At 39.4% G+C, this 18,330-nt stretch overlaps 3 protein-coding genes across 4 annotated transcripts in view; 1 reads left to right on the top strand and 2 right to left on the bottom strand.

The window, feature by feature from the left end:
* Positions 1-1,546: 1,546 nt before the first annotated feature.
* Positions 1,547-13,402, bottom strand: LOC134674317 (zinc finger and BTB domain-containing protein 17-like). 2 transcript variants are annotated; one of them, XM_063532342.1, is made up of 8 exons: positions 13,158-13,402; positions 12,621-12,831; positions 12,259-12,386; positions 11,968-12,138; positions 2,949-3,205; positions 2,531-2,626; positions 2,294-2,369; positions 1,547-1,795 (listed from the first exon to the last, which is right to left on the bottom strand). In XM_063532342.1, exons 1-8 carry the CDS (start codon positions 13,317-13,319, stop codon positions 1,658-1,660), a joined length of 1,239 nt encoding a protein of 412 aa, XP_063388412.1. In that variant the 5' UTR covers positions 13,320-13,402; the 3' UTR covers positions 1,547-1,657. The 2 variants fall into 2 exon arrangements, with proteins under 2 accessions (XP_063388412.1, XP_063388413.1); XM_063532343.1 differs by having other exon boundaries at positions 1,547-1,792.
* Positions 13,403-13,680: 278 nt separating this feature from the next.
* Positions 13,681-15,259, top strand: LOC134674773 (small nuclear ribonucleoprotein Sm D3). Its single transcript, XM_063532905.1, has 2 exons — positions 13,681-14,135; positions 14,520-15,259. The coding sequence occupies exons 1-2, from the start codon at positions 13,826-13,828 to the stop codon at positions 14,600-14,602; spliced, it is 393 nt and encodes a 130-aa protein (XP_063388975.1). The 5' UTR covers positions 13,681-13,825; the 3' UTR covers positions 14,603-15,259.
* LOC134674775 (nose resistant to fluoxetine protein 6-like) overlaps positions 15,255-18,330 on the bottom strand; it is a 31,278-nt gene continuing 28,202 nt past the window's right edge. The window contains exon 14 of the mRNA XM_063532906.1: positions 15,255-15,738. The gene's annotated coding sequence lies outside the window, so the exon portion shown is untranslated. The remainder of the gene's footprint in view (positions 15,739-18,330) is intronic.

Genomic DNA, 18,330 nt, shown 5'->3' with positions numbered 1-18,330 from the left:
CGCAGTATACGAGACAGCTCACCAGGGCAATTGGTCAAGTGCTGCAAACTTTCTTTAAATATATGATTTTATTTGTAACGCATAGATATATAATTTATTTTACAGGACCAGAAAGGTCAGAAGTCTTGTCATTCTTCCACACCTTTTCAGGTTGCGACACTGTTTCTTTTTTGTATGGACAGGGAAAAAAGCGTATTTCAAGCTTGGAGCGCATATCCTGCCGTAACGGAGGGGTTTAAATACGGCAAACAAGGCAATATTGAGCAGGCATTGCCAATATTGATAAAAATTGTTATTGTCTTGTATGGCAAGTAAGAGTCTTACAATAGTAAGTATGGACAGATTTGAATTACGAGGTGTGAATTGGCCCCTAGACGTTATTTTAACAAAATGCATAGTATTTTGTTACTGATTTTACGAGTACATCAGGTACAAGTACGAGTGCAAAAGAGTGCCGAAAAGTACTTTTTACAAAAAAAAAATCTTCAGTTAGAGAATCTGCATCCAATGGAAGATGCCCTACCCACGTAAACATATTTCTCCGTGCAGCTTACCAAGGAGGCTATGTTTGGGGACAGATTATAGCCCCTCAGCAACAGCTTCCATGTCCTGCTGACTGGAGCTGGTCCAAACAAAATGGTTATTGGGAGCCCATATGTACAAGCCTACCTGCGGCGGCTGCTGCTTGTTTAGAGCTTATTCGTTGCCGCTGCAAAACAAAATGGGCAGGAAGGTGCAACTGCGTTAAGAAAAAACTAAAATGCACGGACCCATGGGCATGTAGTGGCAATTGCGAACAATATATATCTTACTCGTATTTTAACCCGCATTTTAATCAAACATCTGCTTTGTTAATTTTATCACATTTCTAATAACTCTATTGGCGAAAGTTTTCCCAACATCTATATTTATACGTTTAATTTATATTTGTATATATATCACGTCCAGAAGTAATTTTCTACAACCAGAAGAATAACAACTTATCAGAAACCATCGAAACATACTTAAAAATCCTAAACGCTGCATACCGCTCTTACAATGCAGGTACGCCGCGCGACACAAAACATTTTTTTTATCAGAGTTATGAAAAAAAAATGTTTAACAAGTTTACTATTCTATATAGTAGGATAACTGGGCTATTCACAGGTATTTTTTTTCTAGAGCAAATCCTCATAGTTTTAATTTTGTAGAAGATTTTCGAAAAAAGAAGTGAAAAGATTTTTTTGGAATTTTTGATTTCTCGATTTTTTTGTATGGAAGAGTGAAAATTTAGTCACAGAAATGAATTCTTCATCCTCGAATTACACGAAAAAGACACCAAACTTGATATAGTTGCTAGATGTATGCAGATATATAGCTTAGAGTGAGGCGCGCCGGAGCCACATTTGCCCCCCCTCCCCTGCCCACCTGCTGGGTGGAACCTCTTGGCAACCGGGCTTAATCGGCTCAGATCACCCCCAGAAACACCTGTTCCAAGCGGTTTGCTTTGTCTCCAAAATGCAAGGTCCCCTTAGAAAACAGGACCTTAGAACTTCTGCTATTGCCACTCGCCTGCGGTATATCTCGGTACTCGTGAAGTAATGACATACCTTCCGCACTAGCATCGAAATGTACTATTTTCATCTCGTCCAATTTCCTCTTAATGAATGGAAGGTGATCAGTGCAGGTGGGGCAGCTGGGGCTTGCGGTCGGCGTAGAGGTCGGCGTCCTCGAGGGTCTCCACCTCCAGGTACTCCACCTCGCCCTCCAGCTCCTCCGCCTCCATCATCAGCATCTCGGTGCCGTCGTCGCCCTCCTGCCAACAATACATATAATATAAACTATCAGTCTTAATAATAACTACTAAGTTTGTAATAGTTAACTGCGTGCGTCCCATGACACAGGCAAGGGCAGCATCCGCTCGGTGTACCCCAAACATTTCATTAAAGTGTCAAAAGGGCCTCTACGTGTTGGCTTCGGCTCCGCGCACGCCTCCCAAAGGTCCGGAACACCATTGTTCCGTTAGTTTAAAATGTATAAGAAGTTGTTTATTATTTACGCCTGAAATTTTGGCGATATTTCTAGTTTTTCTACCCTCCTACCACTCTGGTGACATTTTGCTCAATTCTCCCTCCAATGACTTATCGAGTGAGCGTTGGCTGCGGCTTTCATCAGACGGGCCGTACGCAAGTTTACCACCAAAAGGAGGGAGGAAGAAGTGCTGATTTAAATTTTGACGATTCTTATACATTAATATCCGATAACGGGACTTAATTGCTTAATGTTTATCTTACAAATGAAACGGTATCGTTACCTGCGCCTGCGCCTGATCTACCTGCGCGTTGCGGTGCACGCGCGCGTGCCGCTTCATAGCCGCCACGCTCGCGAACCTGCACACAAACAATTTTAATATACAGCGGAGGCCAATAAAATACAAGATATTATAAAAGTCATACCAAACAATGAAATTATCACAATCGCAACATGTACCACGCCTCCAAAGCGGATAATGTGAAAACGCTATTAGATGAAAGTATGTATGAACACTCACGTGCGGCCGCACTCCGCGCACGACGTGGACTCGGGCTCGCGTTGCGCCTCCTCGGCGCCGCCGTGGCACTTGCGGATGTGCGACATCAGGTTACTCCTGGACATCAAACAGAACGGCTATGACAGTAGTCCTTCTTTCACTCAAATTAATAATAATACCTGGGAGACCGAGCTTAGCTCGGAAAACATATAAATACTGCGCGTTTTTCGAGATAAGACTAGATTCCCGAAATGTATATAAGTATAAATATATAACATCAATGATGATGTGACAGGCCAATGATAAATATATAAATAAATATACAAGAATTGAGAAGATCGAGAAGGTAATCTAATGATTAGATACAGTGATGGTTCATTACGAGGGGGCTTCTGCAAAATGACATAGTAAACCAAACTGTGATACTGTGTCGCCTCACCTAGTACCGAAGCGGAGTATGCACCCGTCGTGTCCGCACACGAACTGCCTGGCCTGCCGGTGGCGCAGCACGTGGGCGGACAGGTCGGCGGCGGTGTCGAGCGCGAGGAAGCAGGCGGGGCAGGCGTGCTGGCGGCCGGCGCGGCCGTGCGCGGCGCCCACGTGCGCGGCCAGCGCGGCGCGGTCCGCCAGCAGCAGCGCGCAGCACGGGCAGCGCGACGGGCACTGCTGCTCGTGCCGCCGCAGCTCCGACTGCGACTGAGGGAATACCATACAGACTCTTTATTATACACTTTAACGATAAAGCGATACAGTAGCAGAAGCACAGATTATATAATAGTTCTTACGAACAGATACTTATCTCTCAAACAAAACGCAAATACCTGCCGTTTTGATACCTACACAAAAATACAATGGAGTGACCTTCAACGCGCCGCTCCTCGCACCGTGCGCACCGGCACAACGCTAGGGTTGCGGACGCTTAGAAATGATAAATAAATACCTACTTAAACAGCGGAGTAAAATAAAAGGAACGCTAAATCTTAAATTATACCTAATACTAGATGAAAACCCGGCTTCGCTCGGTTAAAATAAATAATAGTAATAGGTAATACTCATTATGAATTAAGTAATTATTTACTTTTAGACTTCAAACCTTCATCAAGGCGGTTACAAACCTATCTCATCTCAGAAAACTTTAAATCCGTAACATTAACTCGAAAAATTTACTATTCCGATATATCTAAAAACAAATATGTAATTAAAAAAATCTCATCTGCTTTTCTGGTAGCAGTTCGGTTCTGTAAGGGTCGCAGTTCTAACCTAACCTAACCCACTTCTGGTTGCAGTTTGGTTCTATAAGGATCACAGTTCTAACCTGACCCACTTTTCTGGTCGCAGATCGGTTCTGTGAAGGCCGCATTTATAACCTAGCTCACTTTCCAATCTCAAAAGAGGGAACCCTTTTGTACCTACCCTTCATGGCACTAAAGTGAAAGTATGGAAATTATGACTACTATTTCATTCTTTAATATTAATGCCTATCCGTTAATATTAAATTCGTTAAAAAAAAACTGGATAAGTGCGAGTCGGACTCACCCATCAAGAACGGAACACTTTTAAGTATTTGTTGTTATAGCGGCAACAGAAATACATCATGTGTGAAAATTTCAACTGTCTAGCTATCACGGTTCATGAGATACAGCCTGGTGACAGACGGACAGTGGAGTAAACTGAAATAAAGGTTCCGTCACACCGGCGCGTTTTCAGAGCCGGGCCTGAGCGTTTTATATGAAAAAGCGGCGCGCCCCGCTCACGCGCCGCACGCGAAACGCGCCTGTGTGACGGAGCCTGAAATATCAAACCGGTCAAGTGCGATTTGGACTCGCGCACGAAGGGTTCCATACTTTTTAGTATTTGTTGTTATAGCGGCAACAGAAATACATCATCTGTGAAAATTTCAACTGCCTATCACGGTTCATGAGATACAGCCTGGTGACAGACAGACAGACAGACAGACGGACAATGAAGTAAAACTGAAACAAATGTCATATACCTACTAAGAAAAACCGGCCAAGTGCGAGTCGGAATCGCTAATAGGTTCCCGTTTTTAGTTACCCTTCAGGTACGGTACCCTAGTCAGGTACGGTACCCTAGTATGAGTGTAATAGATTTGTAACCGGTCAGCAATGTGAGTCCTTTGGAGAAGCAGAGGTCTAGTCTAAACTCCCACTTACCATCGGCATTAACAGCCTTATATGCTTGTTTGCCACCAATATGTCATATTAAAACATATTAATAAAAAGTTACTCGGTCAACAATGTGAGTCCCTTGGAGAAGCAGAGGTCTAGTCTAAACTCCCACTTACCATCGGCATTAACAGCCTTGTATGCTTGTTTGCCACCAACATGTCATATTAAAACATTTTAATAAAAATTTACTCGATCAGCAATGTGAGTCCCTTGGAGAAGCAGAGGTCTAGTCTAAACTCCCACTTACCATCGGCATTAACAGCCTTGTATGCTTGTTTGCCACCAACATGTCATATTAAAACATATTAATAAAAATTTACTCGGTCAGCAATGTGAGTCCCTTGGAGAAGCAGAGGTCTAGTCTAAACTCCCACTTACCATCGGCATTAACAGCCTTGTATCTTGTTTGCCACCAACATGTCATATTAAAACATATTAATAAAAATTTACTCATTTCATTGGCCCCGCTTAAATATTTCTTTAATTTGTTTTTAGTATTTGTTGTTATAGCAGCAATAGAAATACATCATTTGTGAAAATGTAAACTGTCTAGTTAATCTAGTTATCACGGTTCATGAGATCTTGAGATACAGCCTGGTGACAGACAGACGGACAGCAGCCTTATGGCCTCCAGTGCCCCAGGCTGGAATCAAAGCAGCGTCCTCTGCTATTGCAGCAGGTGCCTGTGCCATTCTGCCACCGGGCCATCCACGGCGGCATAGGTCGGATTTTTCCAAGTATACTTATGCACTACGCTTAACTATGACTCTGAAATTTTAGCAGGAATTAATGTTTTTTTTGTTGTCACCTGTCAAATTAGAATAGAATAGGATAGAATAGCCTTTATTGCCCAAAAAATTAAATTTCAGTACATATTACATTTAAATAAATTCACATTTCATTTATATCAATTAGTTTTTCAATATTTTTTCCTTAGTAACTTTATTAAATAATTTTTATGTCATTGCTTTTTAATAATTATTTCAGTCTGCTTTCTTGGCATAGTTTTTTTTTTTTTTTTTTTTTCGGTCTACCCGCACTTTAGCTGCACTTGTGTTTTTCGTTACTGGTGTTTTAAAAAAGCGTAAAATAATCGGGAATTAGTTTGTTTTAACCTAAAAGCCGTGACTTTCGTTAAATTAAATATTGAATTTCGTGTGGAAGTGTTATCTACAATAGAGATTGTGTTTTTGTGGACTTATTTGATCAGATAAAATTTTACTTCATAACCTCACAAAATCAACTCAAAAATGGCGTCTTGCATGAAGTGTACTAATCAATTACCTAAACCGGACAGTCAAAACCCAAAAATAGTATGTGGCGGGTGCGATAGGTTGATATGTGTAAAGTGTAGCGGATTGCTTGGGACGGAATTAAGGGTAATCGCTCTTCAATCACCGACATTGAAATATTTATGCCCCGACTGTGTCCTTGGAGTACGTCAACTACCGGCTTTACGGAAGCAGGTGGATCAGCTGAAACAAGAAATTGAGGTTCTGAAAAAGAACCAAGGGCAACAGATTGGCTTAGAAAATATTATTAGTGAGTTGGAGGACCGTAATAGACGTAGTGCGAACGTCATTATGTTTGGCGTTCCGGAGATATCGTCGACCGGCGACCTCCCTATTGAAGCGCGAAAAAAACATGACCATGGGCTTGTGCAAGATATTTTGGAGGAATTACCCGAAACTGAAGCGCCCCTGGCTACGGTCAGGCTGGGCAAACCTCAGTCTGGTGACAAGCTTCGTCCGCTGAAGGTGATTTTTGCGAACAGGGCCGCAGCCGTTAAGGTTCTAAAGAACAGAAACAACCTTCGAAATAAAAGTATTTCAGTGAAAAACGATTTAACCCCATATCAACGTGAGTACCTTAAGAATCTTCGCATTGAACTCGAAAACAGGATTGAGGCAGGTGAGTCTGACCTTATTATTAAATATTTGAATGGCAAACCTACCATTGTTAAAGCCCAGCAAGGTAATCAGACAGGAAAAAACTAGGCAATGGTTTTATACAGTTACCTCTTTTCTACACGAACCTGGCATCCATAATGGCTAAAAGAGACCTATTCTTATTAGAGATAGACAAATTGCAACCAGCTTTTATCATTATTACGGAAACACATTTGAAACCGTCAATCCACAGCAGTCTGATAAACATTCAAGGATATAACTTATTTCGACATGACAGGAGTACTGGCAGAGGGTGGGGAGGAGTACTGATATATGTAGCAGACAAACACAATAATATCCCGATTCTTTCAGTATTACACTCAGAATATAACAACCAGAGTAATGTTGAAGCGCTTTGGGTAAATGTTACATATGGTAGTTTTAAGTTATTACTTGCGGGTGTTTACCGCCCCACGCACTATACTTTTGAGGACAGCGATAAAACTTTATTTGAAACAATTAAAAAAGCTACGACAACTTGTAAAGGAGCGCTTCTCATAGTAGGAGACTTCAATCTACCTGACATTAGTTGGCCACTACGGAAATTTGACGGTTACAATGTTTTACATGAACAGTTCGTAGAAATCCTAGCCGATACTAATCTTCAACAGCTTGTGACGGAGCCTACGCGAAAAAGAAACAATGAAGAATCACTTTTGGATTTATTTCTTTGTAATGAGGAAGGCCTTTGCAGCAACGTAGTTCATCATCCGCCAATCGGAAAGAGTGACCATATGGTTTTGCTAACCACATTACAATTCCAGATCAACCATTTTCAGAGCATGCCAATGAAACAACAACGTAAAGACTTTTTCAAAGCTGACTTTGATAAGATAAATTCGTTACTAACAGATTCAAATTTTAATACCAGGGATTATTCTAATTGTCAATCTGCTTGGGCTCAACTCAAAAACAGAATTAACGATATCATAACAGAAGTAGTACCGTCAAAACGAAAGTGTAAATCTTATATTAATAAACCCTGGATTGGACCAGATATTATAAAATTAACTAACCAGAAAGTGATGAAATGGAAATTATACCAACTTGACAAATCTGAAGATAATTACAGGAATTACAGGAAATTAAACAATCAAATTGTGAACAAAGTGAGAAAAGCAAGGGTGGAATTTGAAAGGAATATTGTGTTAAGCAGCCCTAAGCGCTTTTACAGCTACATAAGACAAAGCCTAACATCAAAGGTTTCGGTCCCTCCGTCATTACGCGACGAGAGCGCAAACGTAATCACAAATGATAGTAAAGAAATAGCAAACATTTTCGCAAACCAGTTTAGGAAATCATTTGTTATGGAACCAGATGCTGTACCAATACCCGCAGTGAGTACTCCAAGAGTGCTGAAATCTTTAGAAGAAATTGAATTCTCTCCTGAGGTGGTGGAAAAGGTGATAAACACATTTAAAGACGAAACAGCTATGGGGCCAGACGGTATACCGGCAATATTCTTAAAGAAATGTAGTCATGCATTAGGTGAACAGCTGTCATATATAATGTCATTGTCTTTTACGTCGGGTACATTGCCTAATGATTGGAAGGAAGCCACCGTTACCCCCATATACAAAAAAGGCGATAAACTGACTGCAGCGAATTACAGACCAATAAGTCTAACCTGCATCGCCTGTAAAGTAATGGAAAAAATTATCGCTAAATATATTAGACAATTTTTATCTGAGGAACAAATCATAATTGAAGAGCAACACGGTTTTATTCCTAGACGGTCAACAGTTACTAATCTACTGACGTGTCTCGATTATTGGACTAAGAACTGGGACGAACACCTTCCAACAGATGTGGTATATTTAGATTACGAGAAAGCCTTCGACCGGGTACCTATAAAAAGGCTCATTAATAAGCTGGAGCATTACGGGATTCGTGGACGACTTCTGAACTGGATTCAAGACTTTCTAAGTGCAAGAAAAATGAAAATCAGAGTAGGGGAGGAGCTGTCTGAACCGGTTGAGGTTCTAAGTGGTGTCCCACAAGGATCAGTCCTCGGTCCAATCCTTTTTGGGATTTTTGTTACCGATCTTAAGTCCATTGTCAAATCTAAACTGTCACTTTTTGCTGATGATACGAAAATAATGGGAAACCCTCTCATATCGCATAATATCATTCAGGAAGACTTAGATCGAATTAGTGGGTGGACACAGGACTGGCTCATGTCACTTAATTCGGATAAATATACCATTCTTCATATTGGGCCCACAAATCCTCAGCTTCCATATACCATGGGTACACAGGTCCTAGAAAAAGTGAACTCGCAAAGAGACCTTGGAGTCACTGTAACAAGCAACCTAAAGTGGGATATGCACATCCTGGAAATGACAAAAAGAGCCAACTCACTAGTATACCTCATACGGAAGACCTTTAAGACAATTGATAAGGCACTGTTTCTAAAACTATATAAGACGTACATAAGGCCTCTACTTGAATATGCTTACCAAATTTGGAGTCCATACTTTCAGAAGGATATAGCTTTACTTGAAAAGGTGCAACGCAGGGCAACTAAGATGGTATATGGATTACGTAATAAGCCATATGACCAAAGGCTTGCCAATCTTGGTTTGACAACCTTGGAGCGAAGAAGACAGCGTGGTGACCTCATTGAAACATTTAAGATCATACATGATTATTACGACTTACCTGAACTAAAGGACCTGTTTGTTATGAGCAAGAATCATCGTCTAAGAGGCCACAGCTTAAAGATTATCCGAGTTCCCAGTACAAGCAATCCTAGGAAGCACTTTCTATCAAACCGCGTCGTACGCGAGTGGAATAAATTACCAGAAACAGTGATATGTGCTCCTTCAGTGAACAGTTTTAAAAACAGACTTGACAAACACTTAAAACAACTAACAAAATGAACATTAATCGTTAAAAAAAAACATGTGCAGTGATATACACGCATCAGCTCTCAGCTGCTAGTGTATTAAACAATATAATAATAGGCCTCCCCCAGCTCTCTATCCCTTGCCGTCCCTATCCAATTCGGCTCCGCATGCTTCTTTATGTCATCCGACCACCTCATTATTGGTTTCCTTCTCTCCTTTCTCCATCTCTAGGATACCATTCCGCTACCTCTCTATCCCACTTATCTTTACCTTCCCTTGCCATATGTCCAGCCCAACCTTTTGCAGTCAAAAGTGTGAACTGGTCAAAAGAACTTTTAACCGACAAAAACAGGCAAAACTGCTTTTGACTGAGCATGTTGGTCAAAAGTAGTTTTACCTGAAAATCATACCTATTTCTGGCAGCAGTTTCGTTTTTAGGGCGTAGCAAAAAAAAATAACCCTAACCTACCAAACTCTGGGAACAGTTTCATTTTTTGAGCGTAGCAAAAAAAAATAACCCTAACCTACCTATCTCTGAAAGTACATTTGACTGATAGTAACAGTCACAATTACTATTAATCAATGATTTTCAGGTAAAACTACTTTTGACCAACACGCTCAGTCAAAAGCAGTTTTGCCTGTTTTTGTCGGTTAAAAGTTCTTTTGACCAGATCACACTTTTGACTGCGACATATATACTATCTATATATCTTATTATATTTAATCTTATATTCAACTTACATTGACTCCGGAGATAACTTATTAGATTTTATTCACTTTCCAATTCACCGATACACCTCAAATTTGATTCATAGTCTAAACTAAAGCACAGTTATTAAATATGTCCACAATACACTGTAGCTTTTTCACTGTTTCGCACTGTTTACAGTCAGCTGGCACTTAAACTCAAAGTTTCTTTGAACAACGTCATTTTCATCTCGCTCACTTATTAGTTTATCACAGCTGCTTCAAGGTTGGTTGCTTTCACTTGCATTTCCAGGTGGCTAGTAGTGAATTGACATGTAAGAATATTTGGAACCATTCTGAAATATTAAAATACAACTGAGAGACCGATGTTTATACTAAACACAATACTCCCATGGAACGCTTTGAAGTTCAAATCTCGTTACGTTACGATGGCGTTTGCACTTTGCACTATGTTCGGTGACTATTTTTTATTGTTAACACACACAATACACTATTTAACAGGTTTTTATCACGTATTTTCGAATAAATTAGTAGTTCAAAACACCCCAAAGCCGAATGGTTTGACGTCTAGGCAGTGTTGCAATCGTCTTAAAAGCCGTAACAGACTATCGCACGTTCTGGCTTAAAAAAAATGTAATAATTATACCGGTATACATATCCATATGAAACGAAACTTAATGCAAATAATAACCATTATACATACCGGAGTCATCAAATAAACAGTAATATTCGTCTTGCTTTTTATTTAAATAAAAAAACGACCAACCTAACTTGTAAGCATGTTTGCAGTTTCTAAACGCAACAAACGCTGTCAAATGACAATCAACAAATTGAACATTTGCATTCTTTGTCGAAATTTTTTCACTTTTAAATGCAAAATACTCGACAATACGAATTTTGCGGATACATGTTCTCGATTCAAAAGTGATATTTTTTCAAGCTCTTTCGATTGAGCATAATTTCATTTAGGTCTACCGTTAAACCGGCTCGCGTTTATATATAAAGATTCCGATTATGCTTTAGTGTTTGCGAAATAGTCATTTTAAAAGGTCATATGTCCCTGCAGTAACCGCAGTATTTACGCCGTTTTATAAACCGCGCAATAATCCCAGCAAGAATTAGATTTAAAACTTCGTGTAATTTAAAACCAAATAGAGATTAATGTTACACAATAAAGAAAAATAATAGAAACCCCATGATTTTTTTTTTTTTTTTTAATTACAAGTAATTATAAAAAATACAGGTAATTAATTAATTATAAGTTAACCAGAGCAAAAATGAGTAGGCACTTTCCGGTGTAAAGTTAAGTAATGTCGTTAAAATAAACATTTACCAAAATAAATTATAAATTTGCTACCTATTTCAAATAGATAGATATCTAAAACTATACATTTGTCATACATAATATCAATAAACATTACATGTTTAATTAAATAAATTCAATAGTAGGTAGGTACCTACTACGTAGCTTGTAACCATCGTAAAAATTGACAGTGCGGCGCGCGGAGACGTGCGTACGTGAGCGCGTGTGGCAACCAACTGGCTTGCTTTTCTACCGTGAACGGGAGCAGATTCGTAGGTATTAATCCGAGCTCGCGCGGAAAGTTCCATAGGCCTGGCAGAAGTAGCTTTGTTTCCATAAAGCCATGATTAGGAATGAAATTTGTAAGAGTTTAATGTTTGAAGGTGATGAGGATTTAGTGTTCTCACTAAAAAAAAACTCTGACAAAATTAGTTCCAAAACTACCAAAAAGTAATTGTACCTGCAACTGTGTGTGGCAAAGATTACATTGTGCGTGCTGCGGGGCCGGGGCGTGAGTGGCCTGGTGCTCCCGGAGAGCCACCGGAGTTGTGAACTGGGCACCGCACGTCCAGCACGAGTGTAAGGCATCTGTGGGGTGCGTCGCCATGTGGGTGCGGTATTCTGACACACGCTAAAACAGATAAAACATGTAGTTAAATTTAAATAGTGTATAAATTATAACCAGCATTTTGCCTAAAAATAATAATTGATTCCACAAGCATATGGATGCACAACAAGAATTTGTAAATACCTGGAAAGATAAGGGGCACACAGAGCACTGGTACACATGGTCCCCTCGGGCATTCCTTGCACGCTCCAGTTCCTCATCATCAGCAGCGGCTGCGGCAGCAAGTGCATCCTTCTCCACCATAATAATGTCTGCAGACAATAATAAGGACACTCCAGATTGTTTAAATTGTAAAATTACTGTCAAGATGATGGAATACCAATTTAAGGCAAACTGATTTAAGTAATTGTAGCTGGTTTGAACTCTATATCAGTGGAGCTTAACTGGTGGTCCTGAAGAGGTCATATAAGCAGGAGACCCCTTGGTTGAATTCTTTAACTAATAACAGAACCAATAAGAGATAAATCTGACCTCTGGTGACATACCTTCCTCACTATATGTGCCCTGAGCAGCGCCTGCTCCACCCACAACAATGAACACATCAATGCGCTGTGTGAGCTCATGCAAGCGCCTGCGCAAGGCGCGCAACTTGTCGCCCAGCGGGGCCGCCGCCCGCGCCGACAGTGCGCAGCTGAACTCATACGACTCCGCGGCGCGGCGCGCGCAGCCGCCGCAAATACGGCCCTCGGGCAACACCTAATAGGGAAATAAAGTTAATTTGGTAAATAAACACAGTATTGTCCTAAAACTTATAAACTTTGTTGTTATATGTGAGACGCTTATGTGATTAGTATGTTTGCCCCAATTGGTCCAACCACTCTTGTCATTTTAATACAAAATTGGTACAAGAACAACTGAAATTGGAAATTGGAACAGAAATTGGAAGAAGAAGAAGGAAGGATGATTGAGTAGTAAATTGGCCAATATTAGTAAATGAGTCATAAAAACACAGCTAAAATCATCATTTCCCGCCACTAACTAGACCGAAAATGAGACCGATGGCGAGCTGGCGGCTACAATACCTTGTTGTTGTTGATCTGCAGTAGCATCGTCCGCAGCGGCGGCGCGCCGGAGAGCGGCGGAGCGGCCGCGTCGTGCTCCTCCGGCGACAGCAGCTCGCCGCCGCCGCCGCCGCACACGCAGCACGCCTCCGCTTCCGTCTCCACCTTCATCACCGTCGCCATCACACCGTGCTTGATATTTAAAAGTAATGTACACAAATACACAAACGTAAAGTGTACAAAATAAAAGGAATTCACCCTTCGTTCGGAATTTCGGAAAAGAACGACGCAAAGTGACAGAATGTGACAGTTCGAAAAAGTGACGCGACTCAAGCTTTATTTAAGAAATATGGTTTGCCGCGTTTCATATTTAAATGCTTTTTTTACGAAACGAAAAAGTATAAAAGTAGAAAAATTGATTTATTTTGTTTGGTCATTAAAAACTCTTTCCATTAAAACGAAATTATAAACAAAAGAAACAGTTTTATTTACCAGGCGTCACATTTACTGCGTTTTTATATGTGTGTCAAACAGATTTATTTTGACAACTGTCATTCGGTCAGCGTCCCCTCTGCCGCCATTATTATTGTAAATTTCTTGCAAAATTGCGGAATAAATCGCTAAAAATCCCCTCAACTTTTTGATAATCTTGTGATTTTGATAGAAAACTTGTGCTTAAAGGCTACAATATGTCTATCGGAGTGCCTATTAAAGTACTTCACGAAGCCGAAGGTCATGTAGTGACCTGCGAAACGAATACCGGTGAAGTTTACCGGGGGAAGCTAATCGAGGCCGAAGACAACATGAACTGCACGATGACGCAGGTGACGGTGACGTACCGCGACGGCCGCGTCGCTCAGCTGGAGAACGTGTACATCCGGGGCTCGAAGATCCGCTTCCTCATCCTGCCCGACATGCTGAAGAATGCGCCGATGTTTAAGCGGCAAGGGAACAAGCCGACGGCTGGCCGCGGGAAGAGCGCTATACTAAGGGCACAAGGTTGGTAGCTGCAGCAGCTATTGCATTGTTTTGATATAAACATATTGGTTGTTTGTTGTTGTTGATGCAGAGATTTTATGTCAAGATGCATTGTTGTTACTTCTCAGCTGATTACACTACTTAACTGCAAAATCGGTTTGTAAAAAGAGTGTGCTATTTATGACAAATTTAGGTACTCTGAATATAAAAATTACAATACAACCACAAATACAGTGTAGTAACTGATACAAGACATAGTTACAATTGTTAATTTCATATAATCCATATACATATTGAGTAAAAATAACTTTCAACTAAGCCTTAAGCAGATAAAACTATCCTTACTCACATCATAACATTGAATGTCCATCCATAGATTTAACATTATTTTTTATCTATTTCCAGCTGCAGGTCGAGGTAGACCGGGCGGGAGAGGCGGTGGGCACCGCGGAGGCTGGCAAGGTGGCTCCGGGCCTTCAAGACGTTAGTCTACACCCCCCAGTAGGCTAGGCTAGACTAAGTTTTACTGCAGGCTCACTGCCGCGCCTTGTATGTAAGTTACATAATACACTATTGCCAATGATTCTGCATTTTATTGGCAGTTGTATTACTGTCTGAGGATAGATTTTAGTTTATTTTGTTGTGAAGAGTATTTCACTCCACAACCTGTATCAAGTTTGATGGTCATGGAAATGTATTAAACAATGGGTCAATATTAAGTTACACACCAACCACCTGACTTTTGTGGTTGCAGACATATTTCTCATGACTTGTCTGTAGATTTTGATGCCAATTACGGATTTTTAATAAGTCTTGTACTTTTAGATGAAAAACTTCATCAAAATCTTTTATTGGAAGAATGACCTTAGTGGCCAGCCAATATTTTTGCAAACCTGCTTGTTTTTCCTAAAGTAGTTCGGGTATTGAGGTATTTAGGAAATAAAAGCATGGGTAACTTTAATCCCATTATTTTGACAGAATTAAAATCAGCTCTAGTAATCCATTATTCTTTAGTGATGTGAGAAGTTATATTTCTATCAAAATAATGGGATCTAAATGTAAAATTAAAACTTAGTGGGCGCATCTCTTGTGTATAAAATTTGTGATATGTGTGTGAAATGACACAATAAAACAAAGAAATACTATTTTACTTAGTTTCATTTATTTACACCACTTAGTATTAGTTAACATTGAGCAAAGTTTAGTCTATTTAGTCTCCAAACCTCACCATATAAATCTACGACGTATTTCCTATGTATTAAGGCTTATTTTGCTTTGAACAGTGACTTATTACTATTCACAATTTTTACCAGCTTATTGTAAATATGAAATTTAGTCTGGCAATTTGGTGTAGAAGGACCCCATGTTAGGTAAATGGTCTAGATTTCCACAAAAGTATCTATAAAATTAAAACCTCACACAAATAAAAGTCATACCTGGGGGCCTTATTTTAATATCTAGAATATATATTAAAAAAAACCAGAGCTTAAACACGTACCGTCAGCAGCCACATTTCATCTAGGTAACCAAAATTATCACAAACAGTGCTAAAACCTTTCCAGAGAGCACTTTGCTTACATTATTATTAATCCTTATTACGTTACGTAATATTGGCTCGCCCACACTCCAGGGGGTCATCCATTAATTACATCACACGTTTAGGGGGAGGGAGGGGGTCAAGAAAATGTGACATGGGGGAGGGGAGAGACACAAACTTTGTGACGTCACTTTAACTTCATCAGCAACCGAAAATTTATTTAAATTATTTTATTCGCTGTAAGTACAGTCAGCAGCAGATATACCTGAGCGGGCAAGATGTCCAAGAAAACATATACACTTCAATCGTCACAAAAATAAGGACATCTAAGTTGTCATTTTAGCGTAGGCTTTCAGTTCGTCACATATATCTTAACTTCTGAGTTTTTCTTTAACACATACACCCTTATTTAATCACAATGACAATAACGGTTAGAAATCCAGTGGTAACTAAGCACTCAAATTCAAGCTGCTGTCATTAATACCTACACGCATTGCCAATCACGTACGTCAGCAGCCAGGGTGCCACCAGTTGCCAAGCAGTTGTTATTTCAATGGTAACTAAGCATCAACATTTTATCTGTTTAACTTTTAAAAAAATACGGTAGCAACTACGAATTGACACCTCTTTCTTTAAGAAGTATTTTATCGTCAAGTGTCAAACTTAGACAATAAATAAGTACTTAGGTTCTACGAGAATGATCGGTTTTTTTATTTTAACTATCATAGGCGGCCGTTCTTCCAAACCGTAGAGCATATTATATGTTAATATATTTATTTAACCCGCTTATTATACTAAAATATACTATATAGTACTAAAATACGATGCTCCGAATCGATCAAAGAACGAAGGAGAAAATAATAGAATTGAAACTTAACACGTTCACTGTCCCAATCTGACATGTAAACCTTATGGCTTTGTAATAGAGGCTAGCCGTGGCCCCACGTGAGGAGCACGGGCAGTAAAGGTATTAAGCATATCCAACTACTTATGACTCCTCTCTTTATTTTGTTGGTTGGACTCATGATCCGGAAGAACGGTGCCTCCTCTTCTATAGATGTACCTATGCGATAAAACCATCACTGCCATGCATATACCTACGTAATATGCTGTTGACCATAGGAATGACGAATTTTGTTTTTACAACTTAGCAGAGAGGATAGAGTATACGGAGGTATACACGGTGTAACATGAGGAAACCGAATAATTTTAAGAGCGTATTCCTTATCATATTTAGATACAAAAATATCCTATAAACTTTTTTGAAATACGCCTAGTTTCAGAGATAATATTAAGTAAAAAAAACAAGTTTTTACTGTTACATAGTGTAAAATGCCTTTTTGATGGTGATGTTGCTGCTATGGGACGTAGTCTAAATATCCTTATTGATAGATGTCAAAAAGTGACAAGTAACACCTTGCAAAAAGTAGGTTTTACGAAAAAAAATGTAAAAATCAATTTTAAGTGACATGATTACCAATAACATTTATTATTTATGTACAAATATAATACATTCAGAAAATTTAAAAAACAAAACAAAAAAAAAATTTTGGCGTAATTTACCTAAACTCATATTACATTTTTTCCTTCTTTTGACCTCAGAAATGCGTGGTTAAAATTATTCGGTTTCCTCATGTTACACCGTGTATACAGTATGTATCAGAACGAAAGGCCAAGAAAGAGACCCATTAATGTTTAAGTCATACTGAGCAAATTTTACTATGGGACCAACCCCGAAACCCCGGAAAAAATGTACTCTCCCATAGAAAATTTCAACATCAGACCAGCAAAATGTGTGAAACTTCCAATTATTTTTCCGCATTTTCGGGGTTGGTCCCATAGTAAAAGTGGTTCAGTATAAACTAAACATTAATGGGTCTCTTTCTTGGCCTTTCGTTCTGATATATACTGTATATCTTTGAACTTATTGTTAGTATAACCTAGCAGTAAACATCAAATGGCATTCCGCACAGGAGTAATCTGAGGAACGCCCACTGCGGTTTCAAACCTACAACGTCCTGTTAGAAAGTCGTACATACGCTACATGTGACATATCTTCAAAAAACATATAAACGTATGCGAAATTAATAAAAAACTACAAATTAATAATAGAAATGAATCCCAAAAAAAAAAGCTGTAATCTCTAGGTGCGTCCGACTGAGATTTGTACCCGCGGTCTCTGCTTTGAAAAGCAAACGCCTTAGTAACAAGACCACAACTTGTGCCACAACGTGCCTTGACAATTGGCTCTAAATTCGGCTTCAGTTAGCTTTCGCTATGTGTCACTCATTCGTTTTGATGATTCTATTCAATAAAAGAAATAGTTTGCAGTAAGTTGACTGACAGGCCCCTGTCAATGGTTGAAGGGCAAAACGTGAGATAGATGTATGTGATGACAAGACTGTACTGCTTTCGATGATTGTCAAAACGCTTTACCTGAAATTAGCATAGCTATTATTCATTCAATATACGACCATACATGTATGCTTTAAACGTCTATTTTTCCATATTGTTCAGATATATTTGACACGTTGACCGCTTAGATACCAGTGGTTTTTTGACAGCTAAGGTATCAATGATTTGTTGTAAGTGTAGAAATTAATGAATAGCGACTGTTAAGATATTTGTGACATGTTGAGCGCTCACAAGTAAATGCTACCATGACAGTCAACAACTTTT

This window comes from Cydia fagiglandana, chromosome 20, assembly GCF_963556715.1.
Source record: "Cydia fagiglandana chromosome 20, ilCydFagi1.1, whole genome shotgun sequence".
Taxonomy (NCBI): Eukaryota; Metazoa; Arthropoda; class Insecta; order Lepidoptera; family Tortricidae; genus Cydia; species Cydia fagiglandana.
Note: the sequence above shows the minus strand (reverse complement) of the source record. Positions and strands in the feature narration are given on the sequence as shown.

Coding starts and splice junctions, on each gene's coding strand:
- LOC134674317 (XM_063532342.1), bottom strand. CDS start 13,319: ATGGCGACGGTGATGAAGGTGGAGACGGAAGCGGAGGCGTGCTGCGTG. Junction 3,206..11,967: donor TTTGCCACACACAGTTGCAG/GTACAATTACTT, acceptor GTATTCCCTCAG/TCGCAGTCGGAGCTGCGGCG. Junction 1,796..2,293: donor TAGATCAGGCGCAGGCGCAG/GTAACGATACCG, acceptor TATTGTTGGCAG/GAGGGCGACGACGGCACCGA.
- LOC134674773 (XM_063532905.1), top strand. CDS start 13,826: ATGTCTATCGGAGTGCCTATTAAAGTACTTCACGAAGCCGAAGGTCAT. Junction 14,136..14,519: donor CGCTATACTAAGGGCACAAG/GTTGGTAGCTGC, acceptor ATCTATTTCCAG/CTGCAGGTCGAGGTAGACCG.